At 45.8% G+C, this 13,523-nt stretch overlaps 1 protein-coding gene across 1 annotated transcript in view; it reads right to left on the reverse strand.

Annotated features, from left to right (window-relative positions):
- igdcc4 (immunoglobulin superfamily, DCC subclass, member 4) overlaps positions 1 to 13,523 on the reverse strand; it is a 138,854-nt gene that overhangs the window by 43,669 nt on the left and 81,662 nt on the right. Inside the window, exon 4 of the mRNA XM_080785179.1 lies at positions 12,206 to 12,339. Within this exon, the coding sequence (XP_080641305.1) occupies positions 12,206 to 12,339 (134 nt within the window). The remainder of the gene's footprint in view (positions 1 to 12,205; positions 12,340 to 13,523) is intronic.

Consider the following 13,523-nt stretch of genomic DNA (forward strand, 5'->3'; position numbering starts at 1 on the left):
CAAATACATAAATCAGCCACATAACCATCCAGTGGTTTGGATAAGTCAAAGCTCAAATTCAAAGGCAGAGGAGCGAGGCGTGAAACACCTGCAACAATACAACTCATTATTTTACCCTCCTCCAGAGGAGTGGAACGTACTACAGCATATGGCTGTGGGGTGACACTCATTTATTCTCCACTATACATTTCAGAGTAAAGAAAAATTACTTTTCGCTCCATCGAACATTTTTAGTTACTCGTTGCTTTGCCGATTTGTATCGTTACGACAATCGTCAACATGTTAAATCTTGGGCCGTATCTCGTATCAGTGCTAAACCCCTCGTCCCTACATTTATATGGCTTTTTACTATTTTGAAAAACATCTTTGAATTGTTCAAATATAGCCGATACAAGTTCACAACGTGTTGATGTAGATCGGCTATAGTTGAACAATTTTAAAATGTTTTTTTTTTTTTCAAAATAGTAAATAAAGGCAAAGACGTTTAGGGATACAAACTTGTCTCTGAGCATATAGATTGTATTTTTCTGAATAGCCTAAGACTAAGTATATGCAATGTGGTTATTGAGATACTGTGTGTATGTGTGTGTGTGTGTGTGTGTGCGTGTATGCGTGGGAATTCTTCATAATGAGTACTTTTGCTACTTTTAGTATATTCTGATGCCAATATGTTCACACAGAGGTGAAAAGAGGAGGCTCTCATTTTCAGACAGCATGTGCGTCAGTCCCTCCCTGGCGTAGCTAAAGGTGTCGGAGCTGAGCTAATGCACACAAACACACACACACACACACACACACACACACACACACACACAGTCACACACACACACTCACGCACACACACACACACACAGGCTTGACTGGGCCGTGCGGCTGGCTCAGCAGCCTGCCGCACACATTATGCTAATGATCCGGAGTTTGCAGCCCCGGGATTCTGTAAACACATTATAAATTAATCATTGAGATTACATACGGCCCTCGCTCGGTTATGCATGAGCCTTTAAGTGGGTCAGTCTGCCTTCGCGGAGAGGACTATACGCCACGAGGCGTGTCCGTCCGTCTGTATGGCCAGGGGTACATGTTCTCCAGTATAGCTGCATGGGTTCCGTCTGTCCGTCCGCCAGGCGGTGTCTGAGTACGTGGGTGTGACGGGTGCGGACTGCGGAGGGGGGCATGGAGGAAGAGGAGAGGGTGTGACGGGTTCGGAGGGGGGCATGGAGGAAGAGGAGAGGGTGTGACGGGTGCGGAGGGGGGCATGGAGGAAGAGGAGAGGGTGTGACGGTGCAGAGGGGGGCATGGAGGAAGAGGAGAGGGTGTGACGGGTGCAGAGGGGGGCATGGAGGAAGAGGAGAGGGTGTGACGGTGCAGAGGGGGGCATGGAGGAAGAGGAGAGGGTGTGACGGGTGCGGAAGGGGGCATGGAGGAAGAGGAGAGGGTGTGACGGGTGCAGAGGGGGGCATGGAGGAAGAGGAGAGGATGTGACGGGTGCAGAGGGGGGCATGGAGGAAGAGGAGAGGGTGTGACGGTGCAGAGGGGGGCATGGAGGAAGAGGAGAGGGTGTGACGGTGCAGAGGGGGGCATGGAGGAAGAGGAGAGGGTTCGACGGTGCAGAGGGGGGCATGGAGGAAGAGGAGAGGGTGTGACGGGTGCAGAGGGGGGCATGGAGGGAGAGGAGAGGGTGTGACGGGTGCAGAGGGGGGCATGGAAGGAGAGGAGAGGGTGTGACGGGTGCAGAGGGGGGCATGGAGGGAGAGGAGAGGGTGTGACGGTGCAGAGGGGGGCATGGAGGGAGAGGAGAGGGTGTGACGGGTGCAGAGGGGGGCATGGAGGAAGAGGAGAGGGTGTGACGGTGCAGAGGGGGGCATGGAGGAAGAGGAGAGGGTGTGACGGGTGCAGAGGGGGGCATGGAGGAAGAGGAGAGGGTGTGACGGTGCAGAGGGGGGCATGGAGGAAGAGGAGAGGGTGTGACGGTGCAGAGGGGGGCATGGAGGAAGAGGAGAGGGTGTGACGGTGCAGAGGAGACATGGAGGAAGAGGAGAGGGTGTGACGGGTGCGGAGGGGGCATGGAGGAAGAGGAGAGGGTGTGTCGGTGCAGAGGGGGGCATGGAGGAAGAGGAGAGGGTGTGACGGGTGCAGAGGGGGGCATGGAGGAAGAGGAGAGGGTGTGACGGTGCAGAGGGGGGCATGGAGGAAGAGGAGAGGGTGTGACGGTGCAGAGGGGGGCATGGAGGGAGAGGAGAGGGTGTGACGGGTGCAGAGGAGACATGGAGGAAGAGGAGAGGGTGTGACGGGTGCAGAGGGGGGCATGGAGGAAAAGGAGAGGGTGTGACGGGTGCAGAGGGGGGCATGGAGGGAGAGGAGAGGGTGTGACAGGTGCAGAGGAGACATGGAGGAAGAGGAGAGGGTGAAGCGAAGTGGCAGCTATAGGGAGGGATTGGATGAGAACGGAGGGAGCGAACCGAACCGCAGACGAACGTGAGGAGAACCATGAAGAGTGAAACGATTGGAAGTGAACAGTGGTGGGAAAGGTATACTCACAATTTGTACTTTAGTAAAAGTATCAGTACTGCAATAATGGAAATATGATCTGTTACAAGAAAAAACTGCTAAATGCACTTGAGCAAAAGGGCAAAAGTATTGGCATCAAAAAGTACTTAAAGTAGGCCTACCAAAAGTAGAATGCAGAATGTGCTGCGTCAAGTTTTGAAATGTATAATACAAATCTTTTGAAAATAGCCGATACAATATTTGCCAATATGTTCCGATGTAGCTGATTTGCAGCTTATACATTAGTAGATCTGTTTCACATTTTCACACAGATCTTCAATATTATGGCCGTCACTCCCTGGCACTAAAAGTCTTTTCAAATGCATAGTGTCCTTGACATGAATAATAATTCTGAGAACCGGAGAGACAGAGAGTGAGAGAGAGAGAGAGAGAGAGAGAGAGAGAGAGAGAGAGAGAGAGAGAGAGAGAGAGAGAGAGAGAGAGAGAGAGCAGACAGACAGATGAGAGCCATGTGAGAGGAATGGTTGAAGCAAACGTACGTGAGGGAAAAGAAAGGGTGGTAATGTAAGGGATGAAGGCGTGGGGAGGGGGAGGGAGAGGGAGAGAGAGACAGAGACAGAGGGAGAAAGAGAGAGAGAGGGAGGGAGGGGGGAGAGAGGGAGGGAGGGAGAGAGAGAGGGAGAAAGAGAGAGAGAGGGGGAGAGAGAGAGAGAGAGAGAGAGGGAGAGAGGGAGAGAGAGAGATAATGGGGGGAGGGAGTGGGGGGGAGGGAGTGGGGGGGAGGGAGGGGGAGAGAGAGAGAGAGAGAGAGAGAGGGAGGGGGGGAGAGAGAGAGAGAGAGAGAGGGAGGGGGGGAGAGAGAGAGAGAGAGGGAGGGAGGGAGAGGGACTTTGAGGTGAACAGATTCTCCCAGTGTGGTGAGCATGAACCCGATGCCCCCTCCAGCATCATTGCGTCAGTTCTACTGTATGCATGGTGTATGGTGGAGCAGAGGCAGAGGGGATTGCATCAAGGCGTTCTATTCATAGAGTCTACTATAGAGCCGCCGTGAGACAAGTGGAGTCGACGCCGGCAGTATTCCATCTAACATCTGCCGAACCAATTTGAAGCCCTATAGTTTCCCCCGCCGATATGGACCAAGACAGCCCAGCCGCTGTGGGCTTTTCGGCCGGCTGTCTTCGCCGGTTTACTTGCGATGTGTTCGTAGTATAGAGAGGAACCGAGAGAAGTGATAACGTCGTGTTTGATGTGTCGCTTCGTGAAAAGGACTTGGAGTGCTTTGTTTTGCTCTTGGAAGCATAGCTGGTCTCTCTAGGAATTCACTCATGGTCACATACTTTTTGAAACGTCCATCTATCTAAGTATGTTCTTTCTTTCCATCTATTTTTGCTCTGAAAAGGATTGTGAAAGAAAAACTGAGTAAAAACTTTCAGCAACTGTGTGTGCGTGTGCATGGGTGTGCGTGGACAGCCAGGGGATACACAAACAATCCTTCATCTGTGTTTTCCTGCTTGTCTACAGAGTAAAGGCATTTTGGCCTGTCTGACTGTGTCCAGGCAACACACTCCACTCCACACTATCCCTAGGCCTCTCTCTCTCTCTCTCTGCTCTCTGCCACTGTCTCTCGCTCTGTTTGTCTGTGCCCCTCTCTCTCATCCTCTCACTTGCTCACATTTCTGTATATTAAATTGTAATCAAGATATGTTTTTGGCCGTCGTCTGGGCAGGGAACACCAGAGGCGCCTCCATCAGAGACTAGCCACTCAAGATACGCTCCATATATGGCCAGTGCACGCGACCTCGCCCTTTAGGGAGAGGTCGCTTCTTCTTTGAACCCGGGGATCCCACTCGCCAGACCAACTCGCAACCCGTCGCTTCTCACTTCACACCGTGGACCGTCGCACACGATGTCCCTCACGTCCCTCACGCAAGGATAACTACGCCAGATTGTAGCATTACGCGGAAGCGGGGGATTGAACCCGGGTGCTCGCCAGACCAACGCGCAACCCGTCGTGCCAATAGGGCTGAGCCTGACTGGCAGGGCTGGGTCTTGGCTAGGGGGCTACAACACATGCAAAGTAATGATTGAGCTCATTGAGGATGTGCTCATTGTCCTCGGATGATGATGGAGCCCCGTTATGGCCTGTGAATACCCTGACACATAGTCCATAGAGTCATGGAAGAACAGTCAGTAGCCTGTTAACCGAGCTGGGCAGCAGCGCATGCATGCTGTGTTCTCTGACTTTGTTATTGACAAAAGTGAGAGTGAAAGGTATTTAATGCGGTCGATGAACCGTGCTGCCCGTGAACACGCCATGGTATCAAATGTCAATTTAAGCACTGATCAATTCTAATACCTGCATGCACGTCACTCTTTACCCTCACTGTTTACGAATCCTTGTTCAGGTGGAAACCTCTTGTGTCCAAGCCACTTTTCAGGATTCAAATTTAAAAAAATGCAAAAGTATCAGATCTACAAGGTCAATGTTGTGGATCTGCTACTTCTGATGCTTTCACGTGACACTGCAGTTGTGTCGTATTATCAAATACGCAGGCGTTGATTCACAAAGAAAAAGATTTGAGAATGAGGATCAAAGAGGGGACACATGGGGGGACACATTCTGTTTGCACTTATGTTCAGTATTTGATTTGACTCACGGAGGAGTGAGAACATATCACTTTTCAGAAGAGCCCTCTTCTTCAAAATTCAGACAGCACAGACTGAAAGGAAAGCAGATCGGCCCTGAACTCGTTTGTGCAGCTTCTAAAAAGTGGTGCGCTGATGAAATGTCAATGGGTTCTTTGCAGATTTTTAACCACTTCAACCCTCTGGAAACGGTAAAACTGGCTTTGAGTTGATGGGATGTTTTTCTTTTTTCAGTCCACACCAATTAGACGAAACGAGAACAACAGTATAAGCAAACCATGCTGTGTAATGTATTGCATTGTTATTTTCTGTATTTTGAAAGACACTCCCGCACACGAAAAATATTTGATGGGAATACGCCGACGTCATTCTAGGAACTGAGTTCTAGGAACACACAAACTCTTAAATAAAACTTAAATACTTTCAATAAAATGTTGCTTCAAGTTAAATCGATACAAAGCTTTCGCACACCCTGAGGTGTGTAAGTGAAACAGTGAACAGCCAGGTACATGCACCATCAGCCTGCGTGTACCTTGCCACTTGCAAGGTACACGTCACGATTTTCATTTTCAAAAATAGCAGATGTGCAAGCTCGCAGCACGACACAAAGTGTGTTTCTGCATCACAGACATGACTGTGTGTAGCAGATTATGCACCACGAGGCGTATCTACTAAGGAGCGCAATAAATCTTTACTGTGCGCTAAAAGTTTAGGAGCCCAGCTGGCCCCACTTAGCCCACTGATTTACTATGACCTCCCATTCAAATCTCATCAAACGCAATTTGCCAATTAGAATAACAGAGGCATTAATATGGATCCATATGTCAGTGGCTTGGACCACACACAGCCCTGCACGTAGGAAGAGAAACCTTTTATTTTCCTCACACAAGCTGGAAATTCTAAATGTGGAAATAAACAAAAAATAAACAAAAGACTCCAGCCATGTCCTCCTAATGCCATGCGCCAATTTGGTGTCCCTGCAGATACATCTTCTTTTCCTTTCAGCTTTTCCTCTCTTTGGCCTTCCTCTATAGGCCTCCTGCCTGGAAGTTCCAATCTCAACATCCTTCTAAACCGATATACTCACTTGTCTGTATGTGCAGTCCAAACCATCTCAGTCTGGCCTCTCTGGCTTTATCGCCAACACATCTGACATGCGCTGTACCTCTGATGTACTACTCGTTCCTGATCCTATCCATCCTTGTTACTCCCAGAGAGAACCTCAACATCGTCTCTGCAACCTCCAGCTCTGCTTCCCGTCTTTCCCTCAGTCTGCAACAGGCAACTGTCTCTAAACCATACACCATAGCTGCTCTCACCACCTGCCCTGCGGATACGTACATTTTACAATTCAATTCAAGTCTCACAAATCACGTCACTACGCTACTATGGAATTACAATTTTCAACCATTTTCAATTTATTCTGCTGCGCTATATTGCAGCAGTTATTTATTTCATGTGCTGGTATCTGAGAGAGACATATATGTCTCTGATGGAATATTCTCTCTCCTTCGGCGTCCTACCTCATTCTCACAAACAATGTCAGTCACTGCAGCGTCTGTAGGCTACTTCACTTTGGAGCAACAAACGTTCAGGGCACATGGATTCCAGTTCAGTAAATCTGCCAAAGTTATCAATTTGAATAGTCAACTCCCCTCTATGTTTAGTATTGAATTTGTCACTCACTCCTGAACCCTGTTGTTCCTATTTGGGCATGTATGGGTGAAAATGTTCAAAAGAAACCCTAAAATAAATGTTTAAAATATTTACATGAGCTGAACCTCCCTCAAATTTCGGACTGATAGTCCAGTAATTTGTAAGATAATGAACAGTGGCTGTGCCATTTCAGATGGCGGATCGACTCACTAGTAATCGTATAACTTCCACCACCAGTGATGCTTTTATTTTTAACGCTTACATTTTTCTTTTTGTTCTGTATTTCTTCATTCCAATATAGGTTGTTTCTTTTATTTATTTTTGTCTTGTCCTCTTCGTTCTGATTTCATTTCAATTTGGTGTTCACGGTGTCTAGGTCTTATTTTGTCTCGGTTGAAAGTCTTATTTAACACCTGTCAGCTTTGATGCAGCGTGCGTCAGAAGTGGCATGACGTATATGGAAGTGAGACACGGAGACCCAAGAGAGGAGCACGGAGAGAGGCTGAACAGCTGATGAGGATGATCAGATGGAGTGTGCAGACTGCGATGGTACGGACGCATATTAGTGAGGAAGGAAGAACAATTTAGGTAAAGAAGGTAATGACCGTTCCCGGTGGAAGAAAGCCATATCGAGAATCCAGTCTGGAAAGTGGACTTTTTTAAACCGATGACAGCTTTGATGCTCCATTACCGTTTTGATTACTTTCATGACTGTCTTTCTTGTTAATATTGTCATGCAAGAAAGGCACTATATACAGTAAATGCTAAATTTTACCATTATTTATGTTATTGAGGTGCGCTAGCCCCTCCTATGTCCTCCAATGTCCAGCAATGTCTTAACACGACATTGAATGTCATTGAAAATGAATGGCCATTTTTGAGTGTTTGTGTAAACACAAACATTACGTAAACACGTAAACACATACAAAAGTGAGGACGCAAATTGTGATTGGCCGGAATGAGATGATGTACGATGATAAGAGCGCCCCTCACTTCACACAGGTGTGATTTTGTATACATTATCTTTATCTTTTGTCCCCACACGTCTCATATTTGCCATTGACAATGAAATGAGGAATTAGGTCGTACTGTAGGTCTGTGGCAACAATGCCATTGACAATGAAGGGAAAATGTACGTCATATGTAGACAAGCAAATCGGCTAACCAATCACATTAATGCAGTTGTTCATATTGTATGAGGATGTATGATGATGTATAATGATAAGAGCTCACTTCACACGGGTGTGATTTTTTTATACATGATCTCCTGCCTCAGTATAGCAACATGGGCAAAAAAGAAGGCTTGTGCACTTTTAATAATGCAGATGCATTAGTGTTTAGTAAAAATGACCTTATCAAGCTAAGTTAAAGTAAAATAAGATAAGATAAGGCAAAAGATAAGATCAGGAACACCCTAATAACATTGCAAATAAATCATCTCTGCCAGGTGGAAACCTCATTATGTCCCAAAGTGGTAATTTATGGAAAAAATACAAAAAGTTGGAGATAAGAGGTTTCTGCCCGACAGCGACGACATTATAATGTTGGAATCAGACCTTGTGGGGCATGCCTTGGGGGTCAGTGTTACCTCAGCCTTTCCTCCTCCTACAGTAAACAATAAAAACCTTACGCCATGGGAGGTTGTCCGAGCCAATTTAGGGCACCGTGTTCATAATCAATATGAGGCAACCTTTTTAACTAAAGACTATGAAAAACGGCATGTCAGATGCTTTTGACAGAGCTATAAACAAGGCAGCGCCGCACACGTGACTGTTGTCAAAGACGATTTACAGCCAGCTAGCCTACTGTATGGTGTATACTGTAGCCTCCAGTATCACGTACAGTACTCCCTGCAGAAGTAAATTGTTCTCCATGTTCTCATGAATGAACGCCCTACTTAATAATAAAGTGTCACACAAAAGCCCTACTTAATAATAAAGTGTCACACAAAAGCCCTACTTAATAATAAAGTGTCACACAAAAGCCCTACTTAATAATAAAGTGTCACACAAAAGCATCAAGAGTAGCAGATCCAAAAGCTCCAACAACTTTAGCTCCCCCCCCCCCCCCCCCTTTTTTTATCCTGAAAAGTAGCAGTTTAATTTGGACATGAGGGGTTTCCACCCGACAGACAGAGGCAAAATGCTGCTGTGGTCTGGCCTAAAGCCAGATAGCATAATCAGCCCTCAATTGAGAGTCATTAATTAGAAACGTCTGCAGCTGGGAATTAATTAAGAGTGTCCCAAAAAAAAGGTGCCTTCACGGCCTAGCCTGGGGATAGGATGATCATTATGGATAGGTCGACTGGGATCTCAAGTTCTCAACACTGCACACCAGAGGTGGAACAAGTACTTTACAAGAAATTCTCTAAGGAGAGAATAATACCAGCACTCACGGACATGTCATTTGGTTTAAGGCACTTTTTATTATTTTAGATTTGCACAGTATGCTGCAGAGCAGACAGCACAACGTACGTGTTTTGGCGTATAGCCTTCGTGAGTGTTACACTATCAACAAGTAGGAACAAGTACTCAAATGTTTGTTTGTTCTTCCACAGTAAAAGTAGCATTTACCACAATGTAGAAATACTCTGTTGTCATTAAAAATCCTGTTTCAACATTTTTACTTTGCAAATTTAAGTATTGGCATCAGTGTGTACTTTTTTTAGCACTGTCCTAGAAGTTATTAGAAGTAACAGGGTTTCCATTTGCAATGCCAAGTCATGTAAGTTTTGGCTCCTTACTTGGAGTAAAATGCTCATACTTTTGAAGTCTGAATTATTGTCTTGCCTTCATTGTAACCAATTATTTTTAATGATTAGATGTATTAAAGTAAAAGTATGGAGCATGTAATGTACAGTAAGTGCAGCCCCTGGTCCAATAAACTAAATCGTGTTTTTTCACAGTCTAATGCTTGGCAGGTACGCCTGAGTGTGAAGAGCATACACGCTGGCTCCCATCCATGTGTGTGGGGGTGAGTAGTGGACAGCACTGTTAAACACAGGAGCTGAGCCAAGGCTCCAGCCATGATGGGCATGCAAGTGGAAACAAGAGAAGACATACTGTAGGCCCCATTTAGACTGCAGTCACATCAAGTCAAATCCGATTCAAATCAGATTTCTTCTCTCAAATCAGATCTTTTAGGCCCGGCCTTTCACACTGCCGTGCGTTTGTTTGCAAGTGACCAGATCCGATCTGTGTGTTCAGACTGGGCAGGCAGATCTGTGCCACATCCAGATTGGAATCTGATTTGTTTAAATAAGTCTTAACGCAAGTCACATACAAGTCACATGGAAACCGATTTAGATCAGGTTGTTGCATTCAGACTGAGACAACTCTCCTGACATCAGATTTTAATCAGATTTGAAACCACCTTTGAATGTGGCTCAAGTCACATTGGGAAAAAAAGTGGGCCCAGGTGGTGCTATAATAAGCCAATGTGAAAAGGGTGCCATTTCTTCTAACCGCTTCGATGGCAATTGGATGATTTGAGGCAGTGTATTCCAAAAATGTGTTTTGCAAAAATCCACCTGTTGGTGGCGCTATAACAGGCCAATGTGAAAAGGGTAGGATATATATTCCTCAGCCTAGTATAGGAAAGTCTGTGAAAGATTTCACGTAAATTGCACGCTGCGTTCATGATTTGAGGCTTTATGTTCAAAACGGGCCAATCCTGCAAACTTTGAAACCCAATGTTAGCCAATTAGGTTGGAATATGAAAATATCGGACAGATCCGTCTAGAGCAAAGTCGGACCGTTCTGGAAAGGTTAATCATTGGCTTCCATGGAGTGTGTGTGCAAAATTTGGCATCAACCGGGTTAACACTCTGATTGCCCGGGGTTATTTAATCCATTAAAGCGCCCAGCGATAGACGCACGTACAGTACGTACGCACACACACACAGACGGACGGATGGATTGCAAAACATACTCTCTGTGACCAGTCTGCATTTAGACTTATTTAAACAAATCAGATTTCAATTTGGATGTGGCACAGATCTGATTCAGGCTAGATTTAGGCTAGATTTGTCAGCAAGTGTGTAAATGGGGCCATACTGTAGTCTGTAGTGTAGTTGGTGGATGTGGGGGGATTGAAAGATGAATGTGGGGCATGTGTGTGTGTGTCAGGGTGGGCGGACGCTCTGATTTCAATACTTCTACATGGTGAGAGGGGAATCTGCACCTTCAGAAGGAGGTAGGGGTTATCTCAATGTCTTCCTGAGCAGTGGTTCTCAAACTTTTTTCCCAGGTCAAGGACCCCCCAAATCTGAAAAGGTCTTGTGCCAGGGAACCCCAGAAGAGAAGATGTATTAAGAAAATTCAATATATTTATTTATTTTTTCAAAAACAACAGATTTATAAGCTTGCAGCTAAGTGAGCTTGTACATCTGCTATTCTTGAATAGCCAATGCATACATGGATAAAGTGACTACTTTAGCTGGGGACCCCCTGGAACCCTCCTGAAGAATCCCCTGGATGTCTCCGGACCCCACTTATGTCTGGAGGATCCTGAGGAGGGTCCTTGACATGAAAATATGTTCGGGTGGAAGCCTCATAATTATGTCCAAAATTGTTACTTTTCAGGATTTCAAATTCAAAAACAGCGAAAGCAGCAGACGGACAAGCTCACAAAGATATGTCAATTCACGCCACACGTCGAGCTTGCAGATGTGCTACTGTTGTAGTGACGCTGTAGTGATCAAGTAGGGCGTTAATTTATGAGACAAAATAAACAAAAAATAAAAAAAGTTAGAATATGAGAGATAAGCGGTTTCTGCCCGACAGCAAAACAGCACCCAGGGCACAGAGGGTCATTAACACGGCACAGAAGATCGTTGGCTGCCCTCTCCCCACACTACACTGGAAGACCTACACAGATCCCGCTGTCTCAAAAAACCGCAGAACCTTATAAAAGGACACTTCCCACCCCGGTCACTCCCTGTTCGAACTGTTGCCATCAGGCAGACGGTACAGAGTGATCAAGTCAGGGACCAGCTTCTCTCCCCAAGCGGTAGGCTCACTCAATGCTGCTAAGAAATGATCTGTTGCTGCAATACTTGTTTTATTTATATCTGCAATAGGGGGTTTGCGCAATAACAGCTGCAATACTCGTTTTATTTATATCTGCAATATGGGTTTGCGCAATAACAGCTGCAATACATGTTTTCTTGTGCAATACATGTTAAGTGCAATAGGGGTTTGTGCAATAACGGGAAGTACGGTAAATACAGGAAATATGTCTTTGTTGTATTCGTTTTCATAGATATATTTGAGTGATTTGATGCAATGATCGGTTGGCACTTTTAATTTAGTTGTACATGTTATAATGACAATAAAGATCTATCTATCTATCTCCATCCATCCATCCATCCATCCATCCATCCATCCATCCATACCTGTGGTGACAGTGAGCCTGGCCTCTTGGCTGATGCTGGTCCTGGCAGTGTTGGCGGCCACACAGCGGTACGCCCCCTCGTCCTCCTGGGCTACGCCCAGAATCTGGAGCACGCCGTTGGGCAGGGAGATGAACCTGGCAACGCACAGGGGGAGAGAGAGAGAGAGAGAGCGAGAGAGAGGGACAATTAGCCCCTGAAACTTACATAGCATTTTAGGTGGACATAGATAGCACTCTATAGTGTGTATACGCATAGTTTCATCATATAGATATTCCACTGTATATGTTTCTTTTTACCTCCTTACATGGTTTCCTGTTTTTGAGTGGTGCAACCACTCCTACAACCAGCAATGTCCGTGCGTATCTATGTATCACGTTATGTATCTATGTCATGAGCACGAGTATGTGACTTATTAGTACCAGTAGGGGGTGCCAGAAACAGAGAGAGAGATAGTGATGTGCCTGCTGCCTGCTAATGACTCAGTTTACACGGGTCTGATTTTTATATAGAAGTGTATATTTGTACGTCTCTAAATTTTCTGATGAATTGGAAATGGTGGACCCTGTTGTAAAGTGTAATGCTTTATCAGTGTGTCGTCCACAGTAACAGTCTTTGTGTTGAGTTGTGCTTTCATGTGAAATGTACCCAACTGTTAATTAAGGCTGTACTCTAGCCCTGTTTTTAGGACTCGAACTTCGGCAGGAATTTACGAGCGAACATCCGGACCATTTGTTTCTAATTAATGAATTTCTTCGAGTGCTTTTAACCAGGCTGCAATTCAACACGAGATATCCGCCTTGAACATGATTAGCGCAGCGCTGAAGAGAGCGCAGTGCCCTCTCTTTATCAATCTCGTCTCTCCCAACACACGCACGCACACACGCACGCGCACACGCACACACACACACACACACACACACACACAGCGTCAAGTGGCTCTGACATGTGCTCCGCGAAAACAGCTGATATGCAAGCTCATCATTCCATAAAAATGAGCCATGCGTTGAATGAGTTCTCAAGCAGCCCCCAAAACATGGTAATTGTGAGTACCTGTACGACTGTCCAAAGTGTCCATATTTTTTGTCAGACCAAAAATGCTTCCCAATGTCTCTCTTGCTGGCAGGCAGCTAAGACGAGAGTGTGCAATTTTCATAATGTTGCTGAGGTGGGTGGGTATGTCTTCATAATGTCTTGATGAATTGAAAACGTATAATAGACCACAATGGAAACAAGCCGTCAGGGCTTTTTGTGTTATCATTTTAGCATCATTGTATAAATGTACCTCTACGTACTTTTTTCAAACTGAAAACTTGGTAAA

Source organism: Protomyctophum bolini, assembly GCF_963924005.1.
Source record: "Protomyctophum bolini genome assembly, chromosome: 1".
NCBI lineage: Eukaryota > Metazoa > Chordata > Actinopteri > Myctophiformes > Myctophidae > Protomyctophum > Protomyctophum bolini.